This window comes from Chroicocephalus ridibundus, chromosome 2 (genome assembly GCF_963924245.1).
Source record: "Chroicocephalus ridibundus chromosome 2, bChrRid1.1, whole genome shotgun sequence".
Lineage (NCBI taxonomy): Eukaryota > Metazoa > Chordata > Aves > Charadriiformes > Laridae > Chroicocephalus > Chroicocephalus ridibundus.
Genome location: NC_086285.1, coordinates 55,747,914 through 55,774,481, shown reverse-complemented (window position 1 = coordinate 55,774,481; position 26,568 = coordinate 55,747,914). Strand labels below are relative to the sequence as shown.

General features: G+C 44.8%; 1 protein-coding gene across 3 annotated transcripts in view; it reads left to right on the top strand.

Moving 5' to 3' along the window:
* The first annotated feature begins 622 nt into the window (after window positions 1–622).
* AMPH (amphiphysin) overlaps window positions 623–26,568 on the top strand; it is a 123,938-nt gene continuing 97,992 nt past the window's right edge. Inside the window, exon 1 of one of the 3 annotated variants that reach the window (XM_063325579.1) lies at window positions 623–798. In XM_063325579.1, the coding sequence (XP_063181649.1) occupies window positions 730–798 (69 nt within the window). In that variant the 5' untranslated portion in view covers window positions 623–729. The remainder of the gene's footprint in view (window positions 799–26,568) is intronic. The other 2 variants (XM_063325578.1, XM_063325577.1) reach the window with 2 other exon arrangements.

The window sequence follows — 26,568 nt, the reverse complement described above, 5'->3', positions numbered from 1 at the left end:
GAAGGGCTGCAACGCTGCAGCCCTGAAACCGGAGTGAAAGGTGTCAGAGGAGCTTGGAAACAACTCTGGCCTGGTGGAAACTGCTAGGGGAATAAGAAGGTAGATTTAGATTGGATATTAGGAAGAAATTTTTCACTGTGAAGGTGGTGAGGCACTGGAACAGGTTGCCCAGGGAAGTTGTGGATGCCCCATCCCTGGAAGTGTTCAAGGCCAGGCTGGATGGGGCTTTGAGCAACCTGGTCTGGTGGGAAGTGTCCCTGCCCATGGCAGGGGGTTGGAACTAGATGATCTTTAAGGTCCCTTGCAAAATGAACCATTCTATGATAAGTGGGTGCCTCACACTCCCCGGCTTGACAAGAGGCGGGGGCGGGGGCGCTTATGCCGATAGCGGGCATGGCCATCAGGGTGGCTTCTGGAAATCTTCACAGACACACGCACCCGTTATCAGTGTTTTTTATGACCTGGAGGAATTGCCTCCATCTCCAGCAGACAACGCTGCCCGCCCTGCGGGGGGCCCAAGAGCCGCCTACCCTGGGGGGGCGGGGGGCGGGCCGCGGTTCACCTGAGGCGGCGGCGGCCCCGCCTCTCCCCGCTGTGTCTTTAAGGCCCTCCTCCTGCTCCTCACCCTCCCTTCATCCATCCCTCCATCCCTGCCTCGTCGCCGCCGGGCTCTGCTTCGCCCGCTTTCCCCCTCCCTCCCCTCCACCCTCCCCATCCCCGCCGCCAGCCATGGCCGACATGAAGACGGGCATCTTCGCTAAAAACGTCCAGAAACGCCTCAACCGCGCCCAGGAGAAGGTGCGACGCGGGGCGGGAAATGGGGGTGGGTGGGTGGGATGGGATGTGCTGGGGAGGGGCGGCCTCGCCCCGGCGGGCAGGAGGAGGAAGGGGGCGGCGGTGCCGGGGGTCGGCGAGGGGAGACCGGCCCCGTTCGCCCTCCGGCGGCCGGCCGGGTTGCGGAGCCGCCGCCGAGGGGTGGCTGGGGTGGCTGCGGGGGGGAGCGTTATTATGTAACTGTCCCATTTAGGCGCCTCAGTCGCCCCCCGGCCGGCCGTGCCGCTGTGCCCCCGGCCACTCGCTCCGCTCGGGAGAGGCGGCGGTGCCGGCATCCACCTGCCCGCAGGCCCCAGGCAGCCGCGGTTTCCTCGCCCTTCACGGGGCGGCGGGCTCCCCGCCGCCGGGTGTGGGGGGGGAAGCGTTGTCGGGGGGTAGGCCGAATGGCTGCGCAGCGCGGCGGGGTGGCCGGGCTGCAGCCCCGGCCGGCGCGGGGAGAAGAAGGGTGTTTGCCTCGGTTCACCGCCGGCCCTCCTAAGAGGATTGCATTTCCTTTAATATCCGCGCCGGCTCATCCCCGGGTGAAGCGAGCCTCCTTGCTGAGGCAGCCGGCCGCAGCGCTGTACAGAAGCACCCCCCCCTCCGCCTTAATATGACAGAACATCTCCCCCTTTGGTGTGATAGAAGCGGTGTCGTCCCCCCGTCCCGTCCCCGTAAACCCCTGCCTTGGTGTGACAGTAGCCACCCCCCCCCCCAACCTTTGGTGTGACAGAAGACCTCCCCCCCCAGCTCGCCCCCCCAAGCTTTGGTGTGACAGAAGACCTCCCCCCCCCAGCTCGCCCCCCCCCCCAGCCTTTGGTGTGACAGAAGACACCCCCCTCTCGACCTCCCCCCCCAGCCTTTGGTGTGACAGAAGACACCCCCCTCTCGACCTCCCCCCCCAGCCTTTGGTGTGACAGAAGACCTCGCCCCCCCAACCTTTGGTGTGACAGAAGACCCCCCCCCTCGCCCCCCCAACCTTTGGTGTGACAGAAGACACCCCCTCCCTCACCCCCCCAACCTTTGGTGTGACAGAAGCCCGCCAGGAGCACTGGTGGAAGAGGTGGCCCACACCATGATTAGCAGCTGCTTCATTTTTGGGGAGCTGGTTAAAGTGTCCTGAGGCTGGTCCGACTGTTGTGCAGCCGGCAGGGTATGCTGCTCGGGAAGCTCGGTGCCGGTTCTTGTGTTACTGTAGCCTGGAAATGAACAACCGGCGAAGTCGGGGGGAACTCGCAGGAGTTTCTGATAAAAGATGAGGGCCTTGTTGGCCACTGTTTATTTTGTTCATCTTCACTAATTACAGCTGATAGGTATAAAAGTTCCACGCAAGTCGTTCCTGTTTAGCTGGTGGGTGTCTCAGGGCAGGACCATAGATACAGGCCTTAAACCAAGCAGAAATGCATTTGTCTGTGACTATATATAACATCTGCATCAGCTATTAGTATAGTTTGTTACAAAGCTGTTCTCAGCATGAATTTGGGAGGCACAGTTGTCAGGAAGCATTGCAAGTCACCTCTTTCGAGGGCTAGTAAAACCTTTATACCCCTCTAGCATGTATCCAGAGCCCTGTCTAATTGGGCTCTGAAGAATTAAAAGAGATTATTTTATGGCCACTATTTCTTACACTTCTCTGTCTACAAATCCCCGCTTCCTTTTTGCCACACGTTGAACTCTGTGGAGCTCTAAGGGAATAAAAATTGCAACAATTAATATGTAGAGAAGTCTCATATGTAATCATGCCATTATTTAAGAATCTAATAGTTGAGGCTGTCACAGGCAAGTGATGGATTTCTCGCTTTCAAATACCCCTATCTAGCTCATGAGGTCACAAAGTACTAGACTTTTCAGTACCAAAGTGATGATACATTTCCATTCTTGCAGGTTTGGACCACAACTGTTTGCGAGTAAAACACACTATGCACCCTTTAATTGTTTGATGAGATCTGATGGCTTTATGGTGTGGGTTGAGCTGGGTCGGTCGTTGAAGCAGAAGACTAAAAATACTGTTTGTTTCCTTGAGTCTTTGTCAGTGTCGTTTTGTGTGATTGCCCAGTAAAGCATTGGTGTAAGCCTTAAATCACAGGTGCTGCTTCCAGGCCTGTCTGTCCAAGCGCGGAAGGTCTTGTTGGCAGAAATGTGCGGGCATACCAGAGCACACCTTCATCTGAGTACCTGAGGTCCTGTGTCATGGCAGAAGCTGCTCATGCACCAGCCCTAGGGTTGCCACCTTGAGCCTGACGGGTGCCTTGGGTGCAAACTGGGGGTGCTGGTGGGCTCTGACGGCTGGGCTGCTGTACCTTTGCTGCAGCGATCGGCCACGCTAACAAGGGGAAAACTTGTCTGATTTGATCTGAACGTATTGCAGTCGGGCATCTGGCGATTTTTTGGCCTCGTTACGGCATCTGTGCTGGTTGTTTCTTATGCCAATGGGCCTAAACGTAGCTTATTAACAGGGAACAAAGCTGTCAGGGGCCTGACACAAGGTAGGTTGCACGTGTAGGGTAGGTACCATATAGCTCTGTATCCTTGCTTCCCTCTTCATTGTAATGCTTGTGTAGTTATTGTTGTGAGCTGTGTGCATCTATTATCTTGTGCCTATGCTTCTGGTTAGCTTTAAGTTCCTTGATGGTTATACAACATAAATCCTTAGTTATTTTTGATTAACTTTACCTTAAAAAAAAAAGAAAAGGCCCCTAAATGGGAATGATACAGAATGATGGGGTTTTTTTGTTTGGTTGCTTGATGACAACAAGTAAATTGTATCTAGGAGTTAAGTCTGATTTCTGATGGTGTGAGTAGGATAGCATTATGACAAGTGTATAATATCACACTTGTTCAGAAATTTTAAAATACATTCTGAGTTGTTTTATCTGGTTGTTTATATTGGATTTGGGGACCTTCAGTTTACTTAATGTGTCCCTATAGTCAATTGCATTTATAAAGCATTTATACGTCATTTTCTATTATTTGTTACTCATGTAACATATGTATTAAAAACATGGAGTGGTTGTAAAACATAAATGTTCACCTTTGGAAACTATTTTTCTAATGATGCTATCATTATCTTCAGCTCCTTGCAGCCTAGGAGAAATTTTAGTTGTATGGTGTACGTAGTGCATGCGCCCATATACATGTGTGTCGTCTAGTCATTATTTATATGACAAAAGCTAACTAACTGACGTGAAAACATCTCATCTTGTGCAAATCTATCTGTGTTGCATTAGAAGTGTTAAATTCGAGGGTTATATGAATGCATCCTTTGATGCTATTTTCCGAGTTTAAACAAAAGCAATCATCCATCTGTAATAGAGCAGACTTGATAACATCAATAATCTTTTTTTTTTTTCTTAGAAGATTCCAGAAATATTTAGTTTACACTGTGGGAATGGGTGAGGTAAATGTGCCAATGGCCTGATATGGAAAATGACACAAAAAATAGTGTAAGGCTAAAGAAAGTAAGAAATCATGCATTTAATCCTGAAGTGCTAATGAGGGAAAGAAGGCAGTTGTCCAAAATGGGCTGGACCAGGCTAGTACTCTAAATGAAACAGGACTTTAAACAACTAGAAATAATTATCGGTCACTCCATTTTTCACATCATCCAAAAGACGGTACTTTCAGTGGTTGCACACCCTCATTTTTAATCAATGAGTGTCTACTGATTTATGTTGCTCTTCACTGCATCTCGTCAATGACTTTTCTCCCAAAACTCAGGAAGCATGGATATGCTGAGCTTGCATTCTGTTGGAAGTTGCCAACAGTCATCTGAAGAATCTGGATTCAAGTTTTAAAAGCATCGGAGCAACTCAGGAGCCTGCATCCCAGTTGTAACAGTAAATGAAACACTGATGCATTTAAATGTCTGTTTATACTGAAACAGGAACAGATCTATTGGTAAATGAGGTTGCCTGAGTCAGCTCTGAGGACGAGATTACTTGGATGAAAAGGCTGAGTTTGTATCCCTAGGTTCCTCTGGAAATTTGAATTTAAGCTGCTAATAGGTCTCTGGACTGCAGGGCTGGTTGCTGCTGTGGCCTGAGAGAAGAGTAACAGCATGAGGTTTGTCCTTGGGACCAGAGTGCCAGAGGAGGTGTCAGGGATGCCCAGCAGCTGTGCCCAGTGCATGGCCACCGAGGGCAGGGACAGTCCCCTGGGCATAGGGATGGCCTCGGAGACAGCAGCCCAAAGGCCTTCCTCCAAAGGATACTGGGCACAGGGGTGGTGGGTGGGGCTGTGCAGGGCGGCCCCGTCACCCCCATGTCACAGTACCACTGCCTGGCAACGCAGAAGTCGCAGTGCCCCAGGCAGGATAAAAGGGAGCATCCTCCTGTGTCCCACTGCCATAGCTGGCCTGGGGGCAGCCTGAAGACATCTGAGAGGAAGCCCTTGAAGAGGACTGTTTGCAAGGGCATGTAGCGACAGGACAAGGTGCAATGGTTTTAAACTAGAGCAGGGTAGGTTTAGATTAGATATTAGGATGAAATTCTTTACAATGAGGGTGGTGACACATGGGAACAGGTTGCCCAGAGAGGTGGTGGAGGCCCCATCCCTGGAGACATTCAAGGCCAGGCTGGATGAGGCTCTGAGCAACCTGGTCTCATTGAAGAAGTCCCTGCTTACTGCAGGGAGGTTGGACTGGATGACCTTTAAAGGTCCCTTCCAACCCAACACATTCTTAAAAAAAAAAAAAAAAAAAATTCTAGAAAGTTCCACTGCTGGTGGAACTGCTTGGTGGGGGCTGAGGAAGGAAGACTGAAGCCTGGATGAGGCCACCTTCAAAGTTCATCTGAGGGACAGAAATCCTTTTCAGCTGGACAGCAGTGGCAAAACCAAGGAAATGCCTTTTTAAGGAGTGCTGCAGGGCTCTCTATCCTCATCCCCTGCAGAGCCAGGGGCAGCAGCTGTCGAAATGGAATGCAGAGAAGTTGCAAAAGGTCCCAGTGCTTTGGAGCACCCACTGGCATCCTGCCAGGCACAGGAAGGATTCTTGCCCGCAAGGTGAATCAAGCTGGGGACATTTGGCCACTCTCAGAAGCCCCTGAGATGGCTCCAGGTGGAGGGAGAATAGGGCTTGGGCATCTCCTGGGAGGCGTGACCAGCCTGCGGGACGAGGAGGCAGGTCTTGCTCACATGCTCAGGGAATAGCCGATCGCCAGCGCTGGGGTCAGGAAGGAATTTTCCCCCGGGGCACACTGGCACTGCTCCCCGGGGGTTTTTTGCCTTCCTCTGCAGCATTGAGCATGGCCACTTGTCAGGCCCCTCTGCTCCATAGTGGCCAGGTCACTGCCTGCTGCTCATGCACCACGAAGATGGCCTCTCGTGCCCTGCAGCTGGGGGGAGGAAGGCTTTTTTTCCCCCCAGGGTGGGCTAGCAAATGTCCCCAGGGGGTTTTTTGCCTTCCTCTGCAGCATTGAGCAGGGCCCCTTGCCAGGGCTCCTTTGGGCCCTTTTGGCCAGGAGCCTGCTGCTCCTGCTCCACGAAGGTGGCCCTCGTGCCCCGCATCCGGGGGGAGGAAGCTTTCTACACTCCCAGGGGGCCCCCAGGGTGCCCCCGGGAGCTGCTTCTTGTCCTCTGTGGCATTGAGCACAGCCCCTTGTCAGGGCTCCTCGCGGCCCTTTCGGCTCGGTTCTTGCCTGCTGCTCTTGCACCTCCAAGGCACCACTCGTGCCCTGGCTCTCTCGGGCTCTCTTGCCCACGGCAAGCTTGGAGCGGGAGCGAGCTCCGCTCTTCCCTTGGCTCCATGAGGTTCTTGCTTGGGCAAAACAGCCTCTGCTTGGAAGGGCTTCAGGCTTGATGCACCATCCGGAGCTGCCACTTCTCAGCTCTCCCCGCGGGCAATACAAGCACAGGACAGGCACGAGAGCGCTTTTCGGACATCACTGGACAAGAAGCACAGTGGAATGAGTCTTGGAAGGCAAGAAGTATGTTTGTCATTGCTACGTGTACTACTTCTGCGTGTGGTCGGTCCTGATCCTCATTCTTCATGTTTTTGCTCTTCAGGAAAGAGAGGCTGCTTGCCCTGTATTCCTGCTGCTACCTTTCTGTAGCTCTGTGGCTTCCCTTTGCCAGGCTGCAAGGGATGGTTTTTTTTTTTTTTCAAGCTCAACTCAAGAGTACCTCAGCCTGCTCCTGGCTACACATGTGCATTGGGTTAAAGCTTATGAGCATCAGCTCTGAAACAGATTCAGAAAACTACAAATAAAATCCTGTTTCCACTTGTAACCTTTGTGTTGTGTGTCCTTGAAAGTGTTCTTGGAGCTGAAAAACCCCGGCATTTCAGACAAATATCAGTCTCGTCATTATTTGAGTCACTGTGGGCATAGGAAACACAAGAGAATAGTTATTCTATGTTACGCCTCGAGTTGTGCATGAGGAGCCCTGACCTAGGCCTGAGGGCTCCATCCAGGAGAGCAGCTCTCTGCAGGGCAGGTCCCAGGCCCACCCAGGAAACAGGGGCAGAGACGGGCACACCTACAGCATCCCCCAGGCAGGGACTGACGGCCCCGGGCGGAGCTGAGACACGGCCCCTGGGCCCTTGGCAGCAGACGCTGGGGGTGGGGGTCCCAGGGGAGGCCTCTGAGCACCCCCAGCACCCTGGCAGAAGGAGGCTTGCGCTGCTCATACGCCCTCCTGGGGGCTTTGATGGGTGACCACTTGGGAGACAAGAGTATTGGGCCACGTGGACCTTCGTTCTGAGGGAGCACCGATGGTCTCAGGCTCTTGTGTTCCAGTATCTTTTTCCAAGGGAAACAGCTCGGGCATTTCTAAAAATGAGTAGAAGGAGAAAAAAAAAATCCATAGGTAAACAAACAGGTATTGCTCACCTCCAAAAGATTTGTCAGCCACTCAGTTGAGGAACACATCCTGCTTTCCACTGAGAGCTTCATCTTTCAGCCTTGCTTGTGTCAGAGGTGTGGGGTTTTGCCGTCCTGTGGAAACCTATCTAAACTGGATGAACACAGAAGACCACGCTTCACAATTGCTTTTTACAAATTTTTGCAGATGGTCAAATTATCTCAAGACAGTACTTGCTTTTGAAAGTATGTAATGGGGGAGATTTTGCATCTTCCCTAAAATGATGTGTGCCACTGCTTAGGCACGTCCTGGCAGAAAGTTCTTTTCTTACTCAATTTAAATGCTGGTTTTTGCGGTTCAAGCCCTTTGTTCCCTGTTCTAGCTTTCCTTGATGTAGAGAAGTGTGTTCCTTCTTCTTGCTTCAAAATTTACAAGTGGTTTTCCTCTCTTGTCGGCATTCCCTATGATTTAACTGGAGTTATCACATGACACTCCCAAGGAGGCAACATAGTAGCTGTTATTAAAGTATTGATTTTTTTTTCAATTGTTTTGCTTTCTAATGTGCAGGTTAAAAGGTAGAGGTATATTCTGGTTGTCTGGGTGCCAAGCACAGAAGAAGGGTGAGAGAAAACCCCAGGGCTCCTTCCTGTTAGGTTCTCATGTGATGTTTTTGCTGCTATGTGAGGGAAGGTAACCTGCTTCTCATGTTGCAGTTTTCTCCCCATATGCGGTGTTAACCATGTGAGTTACTATGTAATACACTCTTCCTCATTGTCACTTAGCTTCCATCAAGTCAAGAAAGTGCTATTTCTTCAGTTTTATGGGGATCCATATCTCCATGTTTGCCAACCAAAGCTTTATTAATATCAAGGCGACCTCCTCCTCTGTTCTTGCTTGACAATTTAATATTTTCACTTTTATTATTTCCAGTTTCCTTTTTAGTTCTTGGGCATGCATCCATTCCTCTACTGTTCTCTCTACGCTTCACTTAGTCCCTCTCTTTAAAATAGAATCATAGGGTTGGAAGGGACCTCTGGAGATCATCTAGTCCAATGCCCCTGCCAGAGCAGGGTCACCTAGAGCAGGTTGCACAGGAACGCATCCAGGCATAAAATAACGTTTTTGAAAATCTGCCACTAATTTGTTGGGCTTGATTCTGGACTGTCTTCTTCACTGCATCTTGTTCCTCCAGCAGATCCTTTCTCTCTTGCATTGTCATATTATCGAAGACCCAATGTTTCTGACCCAAGGTCTGCTAGCTGTCATGTCATCAGCGGTCCACCTTCCTGTTGTGGCACAATTAAGAGTGTGACTTTACAGGTGTGTAGTGGAGAGACGTAGGGATGGTGATAACCTGTGTATCTAGAAAAGACAGGAATTCCTGGTCCAGACTGATCTCCAATGCCTGCCTCCTAGACTAAGATGTGCTACTGGTCTCTGGTCCAACCAGCTGCTGTAGATGGTGAGGATGAGAGCTCAGTGAATGAAAGGGCAATACACTTTTCCTTTCATCTCGATAGCCCAGGTTTCCGGCACTGGCAAGGAGAATCTGTGAAGGAGACTGCTCAGCATCTGTCATAGCAAGATATTTCAGTGTGGATAACTAGCAGAGAAAAGCAGGGGTAAGTATGAGGTGGGAGTGGGCATGGAGGGAAGAGCAGCATGCCTGCGCACACCCTGCCTGCAGCAACTCAGCACAGCTGGCCAGGCTGTGCACAGCCCTTCTTACTTGGCCACCAGGTAATAAGAGCAAGTGTGTGATAGCAGACTGCTGAGTGTGGGAGAAAAAGAAAATAAAGGGTGAAAGATACCTTTTAACACTCCTTCGCAGTTGCCTGCCTACATGAAGTAGCTCCCGGAACTCACCTGGAGATGGCAGGGGGATTTTTTTCACCTGCCTAAAATATGCACAGTGGGGTTCACACCTACCAAAACATCTGATCAGGTAGCAGTCGCTGCCTGTCCTCCTGCTCGCCTCGGGGACTGTGGAGTAGGGGGAGAAAGGGTAGCAGATGTCTCTACTGCTTCAACACAGGGAGCATTTTCCCTAGGGAACTGTTGTGCGGTTTAGTTCATTGGGCTCTGCTGCAAACTCAGCTGCTTGGAGCCTCCAACCCAAAGTGTTTCCAGGGCTGGGTCGCTCTTCCCTAAATGTTCTGCAGCATCAGTGCTCTGTATCACTGAGCCTTTCCTGGTCTCAGATACAAGACAGTTTGTTCCTGACCTAATGAGTAGCTAGTTAGTCAGTAGTTGCCGGAATCATAAACCAATGACAAACTTGGAAAAGCAGCTGTGTCGTATTGTTATGTTGAGTCTCTGGTAATTGGAGTTTATTAATCTGTTTAAGAGGGTAAGGTAAAACATACGCCTGCGGTGAAGACGCATATAACACCTTTCTGAAGTGTCGCTTTGTGCTATGAGAAAGCTAATGCTGGAAATAGCCTGATCCTCTTCCTGGCTGCTCTGCCTTCCTTTCTTTTTCTTAATAATTATTCTTCATTATCTGTAGGACAGGAGCACTCTGCAGAATTGTGGACTGGTGTGAACAAGCACTTAGTTGGTAAAATTCTGTTTAGATATTTTCTAAGAAGGTTGGTGGGGCAATGGGAGAGGAGTTCAGTGGCCTTTCTATGGGTGGGGGCCCAGAGAAGTCAGGGGCTGGACCACACGTCAAATCTCTGGTCTCCGACTCCCAGTGCCCTGTTACTAGTTCTCAGTTCTTTTTGTTGTGCCTTCTTTTTCTTACCAGCTGTTTTCGGACAAAAAGCTCCTGCTTACTCCCAGATAAGATCCACTGCTTTGTTCTCCCTGACTCTGTAGCAGATTAATTCCTTTGATGCTCCATTGAAGTTTCAGTTTGGAGTTACTTTCACCCCGCTTTTTTGCATCCACAAGATGGTTAAATTTGTGCTTTGTAGTGATACAGAGCCCAGTGCTATAGTCCGTGAACTGCAATCAATCCTCTTTATCTATGATACAAAAGAGCAGAGGAAGACCTGCCAAAGTCTTGGGCTGTCACTAAAACAAGCTATTTGAAAAACAATTTCGAGTCTAGATTAACAAACAAACCCCTATTATTATTTCCAGAAACATTTCACAAAATGCCATCTTTATATTGCATGCACACATGCCTGCACATGCTTTCAAGAAACCGTCAATCCTACTTTTCCCAGGTTTCAATTTGAAAAATGCTGTAAGTACACACTGATGTCTTATTTTTAATGAATTAGGGGTTTGAGAAAATAAAAATTTTCCTGAAGAACTCAGAGAATCTGAGTTTCCTTTCTAGACTGTGATCAGTGGTAAGCGTTTGCTTGTGTCCTTTCAGAAGTATAAGGCGTTAGTGGTGTGTAGTTGAGGTAGGTGATGGTCTGCAGTGCCATGGGAGCACAGTTACTTCGATGGATGATTCACCCCTTATGTCTCCGCAAAGCCCAGATAAGTGACCCACATGCACGAGGGTTAATACACATTAAGCACGAAGTAGAAGTAGATAAAGCACTGCATATGGAGAAGTTTAACTGAATAAAGGCGATCCATTTTGTATGGAGAATAGTCTTTGAGATCTGAGAAATGACATTGATTTTTTCACTTAAAATGCATATATTAGGTTTAGATTCAGGAGGTTCTTTCAAGACTTATTTGCATGCAGGGGATGTAGAGGAATAAATAAAAATGTGCTACTGTTACTAAACCTGTGCAGATGTGTGTGTGGATATGGTTCCTTATACTTAAACTAGGTTTCCAGATGTTTGACTGGCCATTATCACCTAAATCCTTGTTGGTTTATGTGGGTGTTATCTTTTCACGCTGGTGTAGCCACTCTATGCAGTTTGGATGAACTTTTTAAATACATAAGGCATGCTGCTGAAATGGATCTGCCATAAGCATGAAATAATTATTTTCAAAATAAAATTGTCAGTAACTTTAAGTATAGGAAAACTTTTAAGCCTGTCAAAACCATAAGGAATGGTTAATGAGCCTAATCAGAGAGGAAAGAATTTAATTGATTGCCTCGTGTTTTTCAGATGCGTACTAACCACACTGTTACCACAAGGGAAACCTAAGTGCTAGGATGAAAGGCAGAACAAAGAAGAAGAAAAATTCAAGGGCCTGAAGAGAGGCAGGAGCACAGCTGAGTCCAGAGGCAGGCTGGTGTGGTGCAGGCTTAGGGCAGATGTCCCCACAGCTGACCTGGCTAAGGGAGGAAACGCAGAGGGAGAAAAGTGCACGGAAGTAACCAAAGGGACCCCAGGGGATGGCTGGCTGCTGCAGCCACAGCACCGTCACTGCAGGGCCCTGGTCAGGAAGCGGTAAAGGAGCAGATTCATTACCTGTGAAGCGGCAAGTGGAAAACAACCACAGCAGAATGAGGTTCATGTCCAGGTGAGAAGATGGCTGGCTGCGATCCAAAAACAAGCTGGATGTTTGAACATGAGATATGTATTTGAAATATGGCATTTAGATCCCAAGGAACGTGGAAGTATAACAGTGCGGGGAAGTGTCTTTGATTTTAAAAAATAGTACAGCCCTCCCTCTATATTCTCTTGTAGTTTCTGGATTAATTAGTAAATAAATTAATATATTCCTTATGATGTGACACTCTTGCAAACTAACAAAGTATAACTTTCTTGATAGCACATCTCTAAATGATGTCCTACTTAATTCTCAGCAAAAATGTGTGAGCAGAGTTAGGATCAGGACAGTCATATCTTCCTTCACGTTTGCTCCTTCTTTGTCCCTCTCTTCTCCTGACATCCTTTCCTGGCTGCTTTGCTTTCTCTTTCCCTTCCTCTCTTCTTGTATGTCTAACCAAACAAGTTGTTGCACACTTAACCAAGAAAGCCATTTAGAAAAGGATTTGACTTTTGTTGGGCCATCTGGTTACTTGATAGGTGAGCACAGCTGCAGACTTCAGAGATGACTGCGCGTTTAAAAATCAGTACCGAGCCTCCAGACGTTGCAGGCTTTCAGAGAGTACTGAATGTTCATTTTGTTTTATTTGCCTCCTGCCGTGCATGAGCGGAGGGACAGATGGTACTGCTGGAACAGGGCTATTCCCTCAGGGTCTGCAGGGCTGACCAAGGTCCTCCCTGTGTGGTGGGAAGCTGGGAATAACGAGGCAGCACCCCACATAGGCAGTGCTGAGTATCTGGGGAAACGCTGAAAGACAAGGAAAGGTGAAAGGGAGGGCAAAGCTGCCTCGTAATTAAGACAGCAGTGCATTAAGTACAAATGTGGAAGCTGAAGGAGTCTGCAATGGGCTACATTGATAAGCTTTGTTTTTATCGGGAGCTCCAGCTGAGCCCACAGGAGCTTCAACCAACCGGTCACCTTAGGGTTTAGCCCAGCAGTGCTGTCGCTCCAGATTCAGTGAAGTCAAGGTGCTATGTGTACCCCAGGGCTTTTGAACTTACTTCTGCTCTCTGTTCTTCTACTAAAAAACCCACCCTCCTACGAAATCTGTACTTCCAGGGTCTGAAGAGCATGTTACAGAGAAGGCAAACCTCGCTGGCGTTTTGCAGAGCTGAAGAGGGTTTTATTCTTAATACCACCCTGGCATTGTGTTTTCCTGTAGCACCAATCCAAGAACGTATTTGTTGCAAGCATAGTGCCAGCATCTTTGGTGCGAAGTTTCGTATTAGAGTAAAAATAAATGGCAATTCAGAATTTGGCTGAGAATCTAGGTTGATTTGACAGTCAAGCTGAGAAGCAAATTGGGAAGAAATTTAGGCAACCGTTTGCTGACAAACACACGTGCCATTTGAATGGCATCTTAATCCTTAACGAGTCGTATCTCCAAGAGTCATGACATAGCAACAGGGCGGGACAAGGAGGAACAAGCTCTGTCAAATACGGTTCAAATATGGGCTGACAAATATTTTGGATCAAGAACACGTGTTTGCAGACTGCAGATGAATGCAGGTTTGAGTATGGTGTGTTTTGTTCAGTGTCGCAACTCAGCTTATGCCCTTCAGTTCTGGTTTCTATAGCGAGGGCTGTTTTCTACAGGCAGTGTTTATGTGGAAAAGAATTTAAAAAATTGGACCCTGTTAAAAAGTATATTTTAAAGGAGGCACTGTGCAGTATCGAGGTTGTTAAGTCACTTTTCTGAAGGATCTATTTTTGTGAGCAATAAATCTTTTTTTCCCCCTCTAATATCCAGTTTGCAGTTTGACTCAAAGCACTTGTACCAATAATGCCCACCAGTAGCCCATCCTACCAAAGACTTACCACGAAGTACATTGTTTTAATAGTGGTGTTGGATTGCTCAGTAGTATCTGTTATCAGAAGTGTTTGCGGTATTGAAGTGGTGATATAAAACTGGCCCAGACTTCCCCCCCCCCATCTGGATCAAAGGACATTTTTTTTTTACACTGTGTTATACAGAAAGATTCCTTACTTGTAGTTGCCAATCAAGAAAATTTTATTACACATTAATACATCTCAGAATATTTGCACATTTAATGAATCTAAAAAAAAAAAAGTCGGCAGTGAAAAGTCAGTCTCAAGTACAAAGCACTTGTTATTACTCCTGTCTGAAGCTCACGATATTTTCGGTTCTGCGTCAGGGAAGGTGTTATCATTAAGTGTTGACAAAAAAAAAACCTCTGGTGGATTGTCATGGATTTCTGTCTTTTTTTATTATGTCTTATAAAAAAAAAAGTGGAAACAGCAGAAAGGTGGGGAAAAGCTTTCTAAAAAGAGTCACTAACTCATTTCCACTCTAAGATACATAAACCAACAGGTTATGTCTGTGTTTAAACCCGCTTTAGCTATGCCAGGTGCGAGCAGATGGTTTCCTGTCAGGCCAAAATGACCTGCTGTACTACTGAAAAGCGTCAAACAGGGATATGTTTCAACCAAGATTTTTAGCTCTGGGACTTTCAAAAGAGCTCCATTGCCACTGACCTTCCCCATTTAATTTAGGGTTGTTGATGACTCGTTTCCTTATTCCTGAATGCACCTTTCTGTGCTGCTAGCACCTGCTTAAGTGTTGTTTTGAGAGTTTCCACCTTGCACCTCTCTAGAAATGGTGGCTCTGGGGAGACGCAGAGAGTACATTTTTAGGTTACTCTGTGAAAGCACGGTGTGTTGTCTGTATCCTCATTTCCATCCAGTGCCTCCCCTAGCAAAACAGGAGTTCTCCAAGCTTTCATTTGGTGTGGCGTGAGGCAAGGTCTCACCTGAAGGTGTAAAGCCCCATGCCTAGGCAGGGGGGTATCTCTCTGCATGGCAGGAGAGAGGGATTGCATTTGTGTTCACCCAGGAAAAAACTGTGTCTGTGTCCTAAACACAGTTAGTCTGGTCCTTACGGTATTAGCAAAATGAGTTCTCAGAGCACGTCATTTTCTTATCCCTAAACTAATGCTTTTGAGCACAAAGAGAAGACTTTAGGGCTGAAGAAAAGACTTTAGGGCCAGACTAGTTTAATGCACAACAACCCAGTTGCTGAATAGTTACAAAGGAGAGACATGTGAAAGGCGTACACTTGACACTGATAGATGGTCAGAGTGGGCATCCATTGAAGGGAGTAAGAGTAATCATTGAAAAATCTGACTGAATGCTGGACTGTCATGGGATGTTGGTTGCAATGGGAAGCTGGTAGATAAAGCTTGTCAAGATAAAAAGGCACTAGCTAAGTTCTCCTGCTTTACCACATTTGCTGTAACATTCTGCCTGTCCTGAATGGGATAGATGTAGATTTTCTCTGTAGATCTCATTCCAGAACAAAATGCAATTCCTATCCAAAGGTTTAGGAAAACATCATACTTTCTCTAGAATGGCCTTTTCCTTGTCACTTAGGAACTAAGATAAAAAATTGTCTTTCCCATACGCAGTCTTAATATTGTCATAACTTTATGTGGATATGGAGAGTAAGTACACTCATGTTAATATAAATTGAACCCAAACAGATGGCTGGATAACCTTTATATAATGTATGATGCTATGAGAATTAAAGAACTCAGCCTTAAACCATTTATAATTTAGTAAACAATGAAGAAGCTAGGTCTGATACCCACAAGATAGTGCTGATATAGGACTAAATTGACACAATGGTTAACCAAGGCCAGCATTTCCAGGTGAGAATTTAAGTGTTAGTGGGGCTGCCTGTTTAAAATTAAAGGGAAAATTGGTAACTTCTTAATATCTTTCCACATACTAAAAAATATGAAAAGAGAGGACTAGGGATTCAAATATGGACAAAAATCAACACTGATGTGTCTGGCATAAAATGTTTTTATAGCTGTGTTAGAAAAAATGACAAATTGTTAAGATTTACAATTAATATCTTATATTTTCCAGAAGAGTGTATGTGTTGTAGAATATCAAATCCTGTTAATCTTTGTATTATGTAAACCTGAGCTATAGTAAAGAGCATAATAATTTCAAAACGACGGGTTGTTTTCTAATCCTGGATGTGTGGGCGTCTATTGTTGCTTGGTCCACAAAATCTGCAGTAGCTAATTTTACCCAAGATATGGGAAAATTCCTGTACTCCTGTCTGGGATCCAACTGATCCTTTGGTCTCTGATGAGCGTGGGAGTGATGGAGCTCTTCCTTCCTCACCCCTCGCATCAAAAAAAACAGTGGTTGATTTGTGTGGCATAAATCAGGGCAATGGTCCTTCATCAACACGAGCATTTCTGTGATTCATACTCATACCAAGAAGTATTTTGCTTTATCAGTAATGTTATGGAAAAATAGTGGACTATAGAGATTACTCCCATGTATATATAGCAGGAATAAATGTGCAAAACCACAGTGTCAACCAGCTTTCCACCTAGGCTCCATTTATTCCCTTTGTCTTTTTCTTAATGTTTTGAGCTGTTTTAATACAAAACCTGATCTTGAATTGAATTGTGTGGGAGTTTAGTCAGAATAAAAGAATTCAGATCAGAGCCACACATTGAGAAACACAGATTACATCCATCATACTATTTAGGCTTTATGCCTATTACAAATTGTGATGAACTTGATATCAAATCCCTGTAGTAGCTATCCTTTAAAGATTTGATTCTGCTCACACCGATTTTATTCGCAGCAGGATGAGGTTCTGCGGGTTAAATATAATCCAGTTTGCTGTGCTAGCACAATGTTTAATGCTGCGTGTACTGTTTGTACTGGCTCTGCATGGGACTGGATTTAAGTCGTAGCTGGTTGCACAGCTTTCTGCAAATCACACTTGTGCTGATAGGTGTAGTGGTGTGTATACGTATATTCTGAGGTAAGAGGAATTTTTACTCCGAGGATCCCTTTGATATGGGAAGCCAAGTCGTGAAATCTTGAGCAGCTGTAAGCTGGGGTTTCTCTTTGCTCTGAGGGAGTTTGTCTGGCTATGCAGCAGCAAATCTGTCCTGGGATCGTAACGTTCCTGCCTGACCTTCCCTGGTTGACCAACCCATGGCCTGCATAAATCAATACTTCCAATTTGCTGATACTGTGAGTTCTGCGGCTAATTATAACTGTTTCAGCAAATTTGAGTAAACCCGCGCAGCTGCTAGATCCAACTGGGGGGATATATCCTGACCCTAACTTTGTGCTGATGCTTTGCAAGGGTGCTCGCAGGCTCGCTTGCTCCCCTTGCAACAAACGCCTACGCACAAATACAGAGGGCTTCATAGATCAGTCTGGGGCCGTCTGTCACTGTTTTTAATCTTGCTAATTTTTCCTTGCCAGTTTGTACCAATCAGTTGATGATACTTGGAATGTGCATGCAGTTTGATTGCTCCCTTTTCTTTTTGTGCACATCAACACCTTAATTTATCTGTGTCACTTCGCTTGAAGCCTGGCTGGAGGTATGCAATGTGTAGGCTAGACTCAAACAATTACCGGTCTAAAAGACAGTCCTTCTTCCTCTCCTTTGATTTTTTTGCAGAATAAATGCAAACTGTTTATGTTGATTTGTTTAATTAAATACAAACAACAACCTCCCGCCCCCCCCCCCCAAAAAAAAAAACTGCACCAACCCAGCATTGTCACAAGAGACAGGAAAGGACAGTGTACAAGGCTGGTCTCTTCACATTTTGGAACAAGGATAGGGTTGGGGTTTTTAATCTTAGAAAAGAATAAGACCTAACACGAATTTATTAAAAGTGGGAGCAAATGTTTTCTCTTCCTTTCCATTTGAGCGTTTGTCGGTGCATTTCTCAATCACATATACAAGCTGTACAGTCCCCGTTCCCATCCCTGCCTCCTCCTCCCTCTCTCAGTCAGGCCAGCCACTGATCCTTCACTTAAGTTTAAATTCAAAGTTGTAGAATAATATAAATTGGAAGACAGCTGTGGATGTCAACTCGTCTGCCTCCAGCTCAGAGCAGGGACAACTTCAACACCAGGTCAGGTTGCTCAGAACTGTGTCCAGTTGTGTCTTGAATATCTCCAAGGTTGAAGAATGTCCGACCTCTCTGGGCAGCCTGTTGCTGCGCTGCACCAGCTCATGGTGATTTTTTTATCCCTCAGAATTTCCCTTGTCGCAGCTTGTGACAGTTGCTCTGTCCCTTTCCCTGAGCACCTCTGAGTAAGGCTTGGCTTGGTCTTCTCTGTAATGGCTAGTTAGGTATTTGGAGACAGCAAATAGTTTTCCTTCCTTTAGCTCTGTCTTTTCCTGGCTGAAAAAGCCCAGCTCCCTTCTCATGCCCGGTGCTCCAGCCGCTGAGCATCTCAGTGGTCCTTCACTGGCCTCTTTCTAGTTTTCCCACACCTTTCTTTCACTGGGTAGCCCAGAAGAGATTGTGGCAGCACTCCCAGTGTAGCGTCATGAACTGCAAACGGTGAAGAAGAATCGTTGCCCTTGACCCGTGTCTATGCTGCAGTCCTGGCCTTTGTCCCTGCGAGGGGGCACATGGCTCTCAGGGTGCAGATCCTCAGCCGTGGAGATCAGCAGCAGTTTTCTTTGGTTGGAAGAACTGAGAGTTATGGAGGGAGGAACTGGGAGCAGGGAAAGAACTACTGGGTGCCTCAATAACTGTTGTCGTTCATGGTTTTAGGGCTGACTTCCTGAAACAGGTCCCTAAAATGTGTAAGTGAAATTCAAGGACTGCGCTCCCCCTTTGCCAGCTTTTGGCTCACGCTATGCGAGTTCTCTGGAATCAATGGAAATGGAGTCGGTTTAGCTGAGAGTGTTTGTGGGTTTGGATTTTTTTTTGGTTGTGTGGTTTTGTTCTGTTTTTTTTTTTCTTTAAAAAACCCTTGTTGATTCATCTCCACAGCAGCTTTTGCTTAATCAGGGCCTGAATTGCTCCTTCTTTATTATATGGCCTTGTGAGCAATTCTGTTGAGCAGCAAAGCAATGGCAATGCCTCTGTGGAGGTGATCAGGATTCATACCCCTTATTAGTCAGCCTGTGGGCCAAACTGCTAAGTGGAGTTGACTATATGGAGTGGGTTAGTAAATACAGGAACCCTGATTTGCACGCCGTCTAGGAAAACTTAGGAATTACTTCAGCATATGTAGCTTCAGCCTATCTATGTGATGCACTGAGTGTTATTCTGTCACTGTAAAATGTTTTTGCGTACAGCAGCAGCCAAGATATCATAATTATTGAATTGCAGCACCTATTGACTTTCTGGTGTCTGTGTTCTGCTGTTAACTTGCTCTCAATGTTTCTGGAGAGTCCAATAACAAGAAATAACATCCTTGCGCATATGAGATAGCAGGTGGAAATGTTATTGTTTCCCATAGCAGGGAGGAACGGCTCTCCCCAGACACCCTCTATTTTCCACCCAGACATACTTTACGTAGTGAGCTGGAGATTTTTTACATTTTATTTGACAGCTCCTGGATGCCTTTACAGTGTGGGAGTCGTTTCAGGCTAGACTTTTTTCCACGCGTGCGGTATGCTTGATTGATAAGTGTAAGCTGTATCGATGTAGTCAATGCAGGAGCACGTACCTTCCTGCCTGGGAACATTGGACCTGGGAAGGTTAAGATGTGTTTCTTCACATCTTGCCCTTACCGGTTTTGATGCCAGGTTTATGCTATGGAAACTTCTCCTGTATATGATATAGATCAAAATTATTAATTTGAAGGTAGCATGGTGTAACCTGAAGCGGAAATACAGGGATATATTCTCAGGTGCTATAAGCTCATGTCAGCCTGCTGGCTCCTCTGGCTTTACATTGGTTGTCTTACACCAGGTGAAAACCTGCCGACCGCTGGTGGCTCTGCCTATGTTAAATGTAATGTTCTTGCTGCAGCCGCTTCCGTGTCCTGGGAGAGTCCCACGTACATGTGGAACCCCCTCCATATGTGGAACTGTGTGGAAAATGTATTTGAGCATCAGACATGCAAATATATCCAGCATCATTATACATACAACGGATTTTACCTGTTTTCTGAGGATTATGCTACCCTGAGAGGTAGACAAAAATGTTCAGTTATTTAAGGCAAGAGCCATCTGTGATTCCAAAAGCACTGGGCACAAAAAAGGGAAATGCAAAAAGAAGGCGTCAAAACTAGATTTTATTAATGGCTGTTTCAGTGTCATTCCAGCTGTCAGGGCCCTGAGGGGCTGTTACTGCTCCTGCCCAGCCTCCCCCCATGCCAGCCTGTGGGCCCAGCACCTCATTTCATCCCCACAGTTTGGCCCCTTCGTGGTGTGTCCCTGCTCCCCCTGCGCCCTGGACACCAGCAAGCTCCCTCACGAGTGGGAGCGCTGCCTGAGCAGGAACAACGTCAAATCTGAGTAAAGGCTTTGCAAAAATTTTTACCCGTAATGGATGGCTACCGCTACTTGCATTATTTTTGCCTTAACTCTGTGGCCATCTCTTCATTTGCTTCTTTGTGGCCGAGGCATTTACACTATTTAATGCAGTTACAGTGGTACTTGATACTCGGATGATGGTGCTTTGCAATATGGCAGTGGATTGGACACAACTTCAGCCATCTAAGGAGGGAGCGTTACCTGGAATTGTCATGGTCCGTATGTCTGATTGCAGTTGCTATTGATACGTCTGTAGCCTATTACAGAGAATTCTTCTTTGGAAGATGCTAGGAAGGGCTCCAGACCATTCTGAAGCAGCAACTGCTAACCCAAAGACTCATATTCCTCTGGTTTCTTATATGGGTCTTGAGCACAGCCGTAGTAAGTTGTGCTTTGCTTCATCTACACTTAGGAATAATACACAAAAAAACCCCCAAAAATTAAAAGAATGAACAATTAACTTGTGCTCACATCTGATTAGTTTAAAGCAAAGCACAAATTGAAGGGTTTGTCTGAACCAAGACCTTATGGCTCACAATATATGTGTTTCTTTGAGAGGGTCTTACTGCCTGAGTGAACACGTGCTGAAGGCCGTAGAAGGCTTGTACTTCCCCTTCTACCATTCCCCTTTGCCAGAAAGTATAACTTCATGTTTAATAGCCCTTGATAGATTTTTGACTATGTATATATTTAGATTTTAGTGTATTCATGCGTTTGCAGCATATTTTGCTCTCAATTCTGTTTCTTTATTTTATTTTTTTTCTTGACAAAACAGATACTCTGAAGCACAGGATAGACCCCATATGTTCTCTACCTAATAATTTTTTACTAACTGACTTTGCAGGCAGTGTGTATTTTGCAGTTTTTGGTCTGTGTTTAATATGCAGTTAACACAGTGAATGCCAAAATGCAGGCCAACTCTAAATCCGCTAGCCAAGCTCTGTTCTGCTGGAGGCCAGAGATCTAGAGATCTGCGTTCAGCAGTCTGTAGTAGTAGTCTTTCTCCTGTAGGATGTTTACGAATAAAAAACTATACATGATCTCTGAAACTATTCCAAAGATTTGTGAACTACTGGTGTATTTTGCAATATTAAGTGTATGCACTATGTATTTTTGTCCCTTCGATCAAAGCACAAAACAGAACATAGCATTTCTTTTTTTTCTTTTTTCTGGTTAGGTCATATTTATCCTCTGTTTTTTCTCTACCCCCAAAGTACATGGGGATGGGAAAGAGCGGGCACAAGAACCTTAAGGATAGGGCAGCTCCGAAAACATTGTTTCAAGCCTCTTTTACCTCTCCTCTTGAGCAATGCCACCAATCAATCCTTCTCTGAAGTTTCGTATGAAAAGCTCATGTTGAGTTCAGTGATAGAAAATACCCCTGATGTTGTGTGCTTGCGTGCATTTTTCATTAGGGGTCATTGTTTTTCGCTATGGACAAAACAAAAGAGGCAACAGAAAACTGTTAACCTTACACCGCCCAGATGAGAAAAAGCGAGTGTCTGCAATTCTGCCCTTACAGTGGAAGGGCCCTTTAAAGGTCCCTTCCAACCCAACATTCTATGATTCTATGTCAGGAAATCTTTAGATCTTGACAACTTCAAAAAGACTTTTATCACCTCTCTACTTTTTCTGTCCGTGAGCTTTATTTTTGTAGTGTTCTGGAGGTCATCTTTGGGGATGTGGGAAACTTTTATGTGTTATTTTTAATTGCATTTGCAAATCACAGCACAGTGACAAAGTAATTTGAATATTCTACAAGTGATTCCTCTGGTATAAATTGTGAGGAGCATGAATACAATTATTGTGGGTGGTAGATATGTTCCCATTGAAACTCTTTTCCAAGTTGAGAACAAAATGAAGTTTCGACTGAAAAGTGCACCATAGTGTATAAAATATTGAGTATACTTTGTTTGTCAATTACTTTCATCCTGTTCTGAAATTATTTTCATTATAGTTTTAATTCACAGCAAAATCAACAAAACTAATTTTACTTCTTGCTGTCCTGTGAGCTCCTTACTTAAAAAGTCAGAGTCTCCAGCATAAAGTCAGGACATTTCATTTTTTTTTAAATTGTATTAAACATTTCTACTGAAAGTTCATTTTCCATTTAACTTCTATGAATTAAACAAAATACTTTGGCAGCCCAATTGACATAAAACCAGAATAACATCTATTTTCAAAACTAACAAATTTTTTTTTCCCCCCTATTAAGTCAGAAAGTTTTGGAAGAAAGCTGCTGTTTTTTTCAAATAAGATAGATTTGTAGGTAAGTGGGAGAAGCTCAACAAATGACTACGTCAAAATATAAGTAGCTCTCCCTTCTTTCCTATCTCATGTGATACTGTGAAACAAGGTCTGCCATTCTGCCCCCCCCTTTTTTTTTTCTTTACATTTTTTAAAACAGAATTTCTGTGATTTTTGTCAGCTCTTCGGTCTTTACTGTTGTGTGACACTTCCAACAAAACACTGTACTGCTTGGCTCAGGAGGTTGTTTTCAGTAGCGTTCAGACAGGAGATCTGCTCATCACAGCTGCCCTATAGAGGAATCCAGCTACAGGGATTCCTGTAGGGAATTTATGAATTCCCTACAGGAAATTCATAAAAGGTGTAGACAAGATGAGGAAGTTTCAAGCAAAAAAAAAAAAAAAAGATAACCAAATGCTGAGCTGCAACACTGCGAATTGAACAACTGTCTTAATGTACGCTGGGCTGGATGGCATATAGCTTAGATGATAAGGTATCTTGGACAAATTCACATGCTTCTAGAGCACTTTTGCCATGAAGGCTCAGGAGATGACTTTAAATTACTTCAATTGATGAGTTACTGGGGACAGGTGGGGTGGTGGAGGCGTACAGAGCCGGCTCTAGTAACTCTAGTATCTTTGAAATACACCTGCGTATGGAAGTATTTAAAATATCTCAAAACAGCTAACCAGGAAGTTTGGTTTGTGTAAATACATAAGATTGATGAGAGAAACAAAAAACATTTCCATCCCATACCTATGGAGTCCTAAAAGGAGAGATGAAAGTGTGATGGTTACTGAACTGTTAGAGAAGACATCAAGTGCGTTACAGGGAGGAGGGTAAATCCAGGGATGTCAGAAAATCCTGGTTTTAGAGGGGAGAGAGTGAGCAGAATCAAGGAGTACATCTGTATAAAGAGAGGGTGGTTTGGTACAAACATTGTCAGTTCTGATAAGAAGCAGGTAGAGAAGAAAGACTCTGGCTAATGTCTCCAGCATCATGCTAACTTGGCCCTGCAGCTATCACTGCTTGATGGAATAGGCAATGTGTTTGACTGCCTTCAGACCAATGCAGGTTTCCCAAGGCAGAATGGAGGATGGGATGACAATCCATAGTAATCTGGCAAACAGAACCAACAAGCTGAAATTCAGTAAAAATGAACCAAAGCCACAGTACAAGGCCAGTCCAAGGAAGGAGAACTTCACTTTGGTGTGATCAGAGCTATCAGAGAAATGCTTATGAAAATGCAGAAGGTGAATTACTCTAGCCAGAGATGTTAAGATCTCAACTGGTGTCCTTTGCCTGTTTTTGGGCAACAATTCCTTGAAAAATACATAGACGATGTACACAAAGGTAAAGGGAGAAAAATGACATGTAATAGTGGTTGAGGAGATTGAGTTTTCTTAGTCTAGAACAGAAAAAACAGTAAGTACAGATCTGGTAAGTCTTCTCATGTCTGAAACTACTTGCTTTTGCTTACCTTTAAAGATGATGGTGATCAACTGTCTTCTCTGTTGACCGGCTGTAGGACAAGGTGCAAACAGCTTAATGTGAAGAAAGAGAGATTTAGGCTGCTTATTAAGCAAAATGTCTTTAATGATAATGAAGCACTGAAATTGGCTGCCAAGTAATGGAATCTCTTATGCTGTATTTTATTTACTTGTGTTTTATAGAACAGGTCTGACCAACATGTGTCAGAGTTGGCGTAGATATGTGTACCCTGTTTCTGTGGGGGAGTATGGAAAAATGATGTCTTGAGACCTGTTACGCCTTAGAATTCTAAGGTATAAATTAATCTTTATCTAACTGATGTGAGAAGTCAAAAGGCAGTAAGGTTAATTTAAACATAAGCCTCTTCATTTAATTTAGAGGACGAAACCTTTCTCATAGCCTATCAAGGTGGATCAAGCTCCCGTATAGGAAGGTAGATCAGAACCTCTTTCAAAGTGAGTGTCACTAAAGGCTTGAACCCACTAAATAGAAACAAAGATAAAAAATATATTAGCAGTAAAATCTGATACTTCATACTTGCCAAGGGTAAGCGAATTAGGCTAGTGCGCAATGCTTACCTAGAAATGGCAGGTATCCTTGAACACTATGCCCCAACTCAGAAGAAGATTTAGGAAGCAGCTCAAAGGCTTTGAATTCTGTATTGGGAATTCTGTGATTGTATGTTTTTATCTAGGGGAATAATTTTAATTTAAGTATTTTTCTTGCTGTCTTATGTTGATCTTGTTCTTTACTTGAAATATCGGTATTGTTCACTGTTGGGAAAGCAGTTGTGGGGCCAAGTCACTTTTAGGACAAATGTTCTCTAGCAGCCTGCTATTTTATTTTCTTCAAAGCAGCATAGCTGCAAACTCCGAGACACCTAGAGGACATGAAACAAAAGTGAGCTACATATTAATGGGTACGAAGTATGAAAATTTCATTAAAACATAGATAGTTTAACCTGGGAAGGGAAAATTGCCTGAAAATACTCCATTTGGCAAAGCAGGGAGAAAAACAAAGTAATATCATTAGGGTAAAACTAACCATTTAGGGGATTTCAGGCATTCCATCGTAATCCCACAGATGATAGCCTTGCACCAGTGGCTCCTTGCCTTTGCATGTACATCAAATGTTTATATTTAGAGACAGAAGAAAACTTCATGAAGGAATGACCTTTTTTGTCACTATTATAAAATCAAATTGCATACTAATTATTGCCTAAAAGTAATACTAATAATGTACGATGTGGTAATAATGAAGCCTAAAGAAGTGAGTGTTCCTAATGCAGGTGGGATCAGAGTTGCATAGTGAGCTTCTAATGCCTGTACAAACTTAACACTGGTGGAGGTGTTGGACATGTGGGGTCTCATGATTACGAGAAATACTGAAGCCTGATTTCCAATGGGTCTCTGCCTTTTTTCCAGTTGATTGGTCTGTGTTGTGATTCAAAGATGGATTTTGTCAAAGTTCAGCCTGCAAAAAAATCTTCAACTGCACCACCCGGGACTCCAGAGAGTCGTCATGGGGAAAATACCTTGACTGAGAAAGGAATTTGTCTATTGTTCGAAGTATGGTTTGGTATTAAGGCATTGATAATAATGCATTCTTTTGTGTTGATTCTCTGCTGTCTGTTTCTAAGAAGCACGCTTGCACGTGCTCTTTACTCCATTAGGAGCACTGTAAAGTTTGTGTCTTCTGTCATGTGGAATAATCATAATCTGATAATGAGTTTGGAAATACTTCCAGTTTTATAAGTAGGATTTCTGGTGATTGTGCTTTCTCAGAAGTTTTCTGGTTTTCTTCTGGAAGCAAATTTTAAACCAGAACAAAAATTACAGAACAGACCTGTCCTCCCTGAAGTCTGGCACCTTGATTGAATGTTTTTTTATGGGTTTAGTTGGGTGGCTGAAGAGGGCCCGCTGTCTGTTAAACTCATGGGAACTCTTTTCTAGATTGTCATTTTTTAAAAGCATGTATGTAAAATTTCACAATCACACAACTTCAAAATTTTGGTCTATAAGTTGTGGCTTGACTTGAAGGGTAGCTATATAAGCACTGATAAGATGGTTTTAAATAGTAAGAAATTAAATCTCACCAATATAAAGCTGAAGTAAGATTGCAGTTCATCCCAAAATCTGAACAGTTGTGTGCATTTGATGTATTTAAAATGCAAAATAGAGCAACTCCCATTCTAATGGCAGGGGGATCTCTGTATCTTCTGAAGCTTTGGACTTCCCTTTCCCTAAACTGCTGTCACGGTTTGCTAATGAATGTCTGTGCTAGAACATGACAAGTGGCAAAAGCTGGTCTATAAATATTTACCTCGCATAGTCTTGAATCTGAATGGTGACATGAACTTGTTTATGAGCAAGATGAAATTTTTGCTGCTTTTAGGTAAAATGTGAGCCGTTGGAATCATTAATGCCTGCAGGGAAACCTTATTAAATATTTTTAAGTTCTTTGACTTTTGCTGAGCTGACAGTCTTTTCTTCTTTAGCTGGAATGCTCCTTCC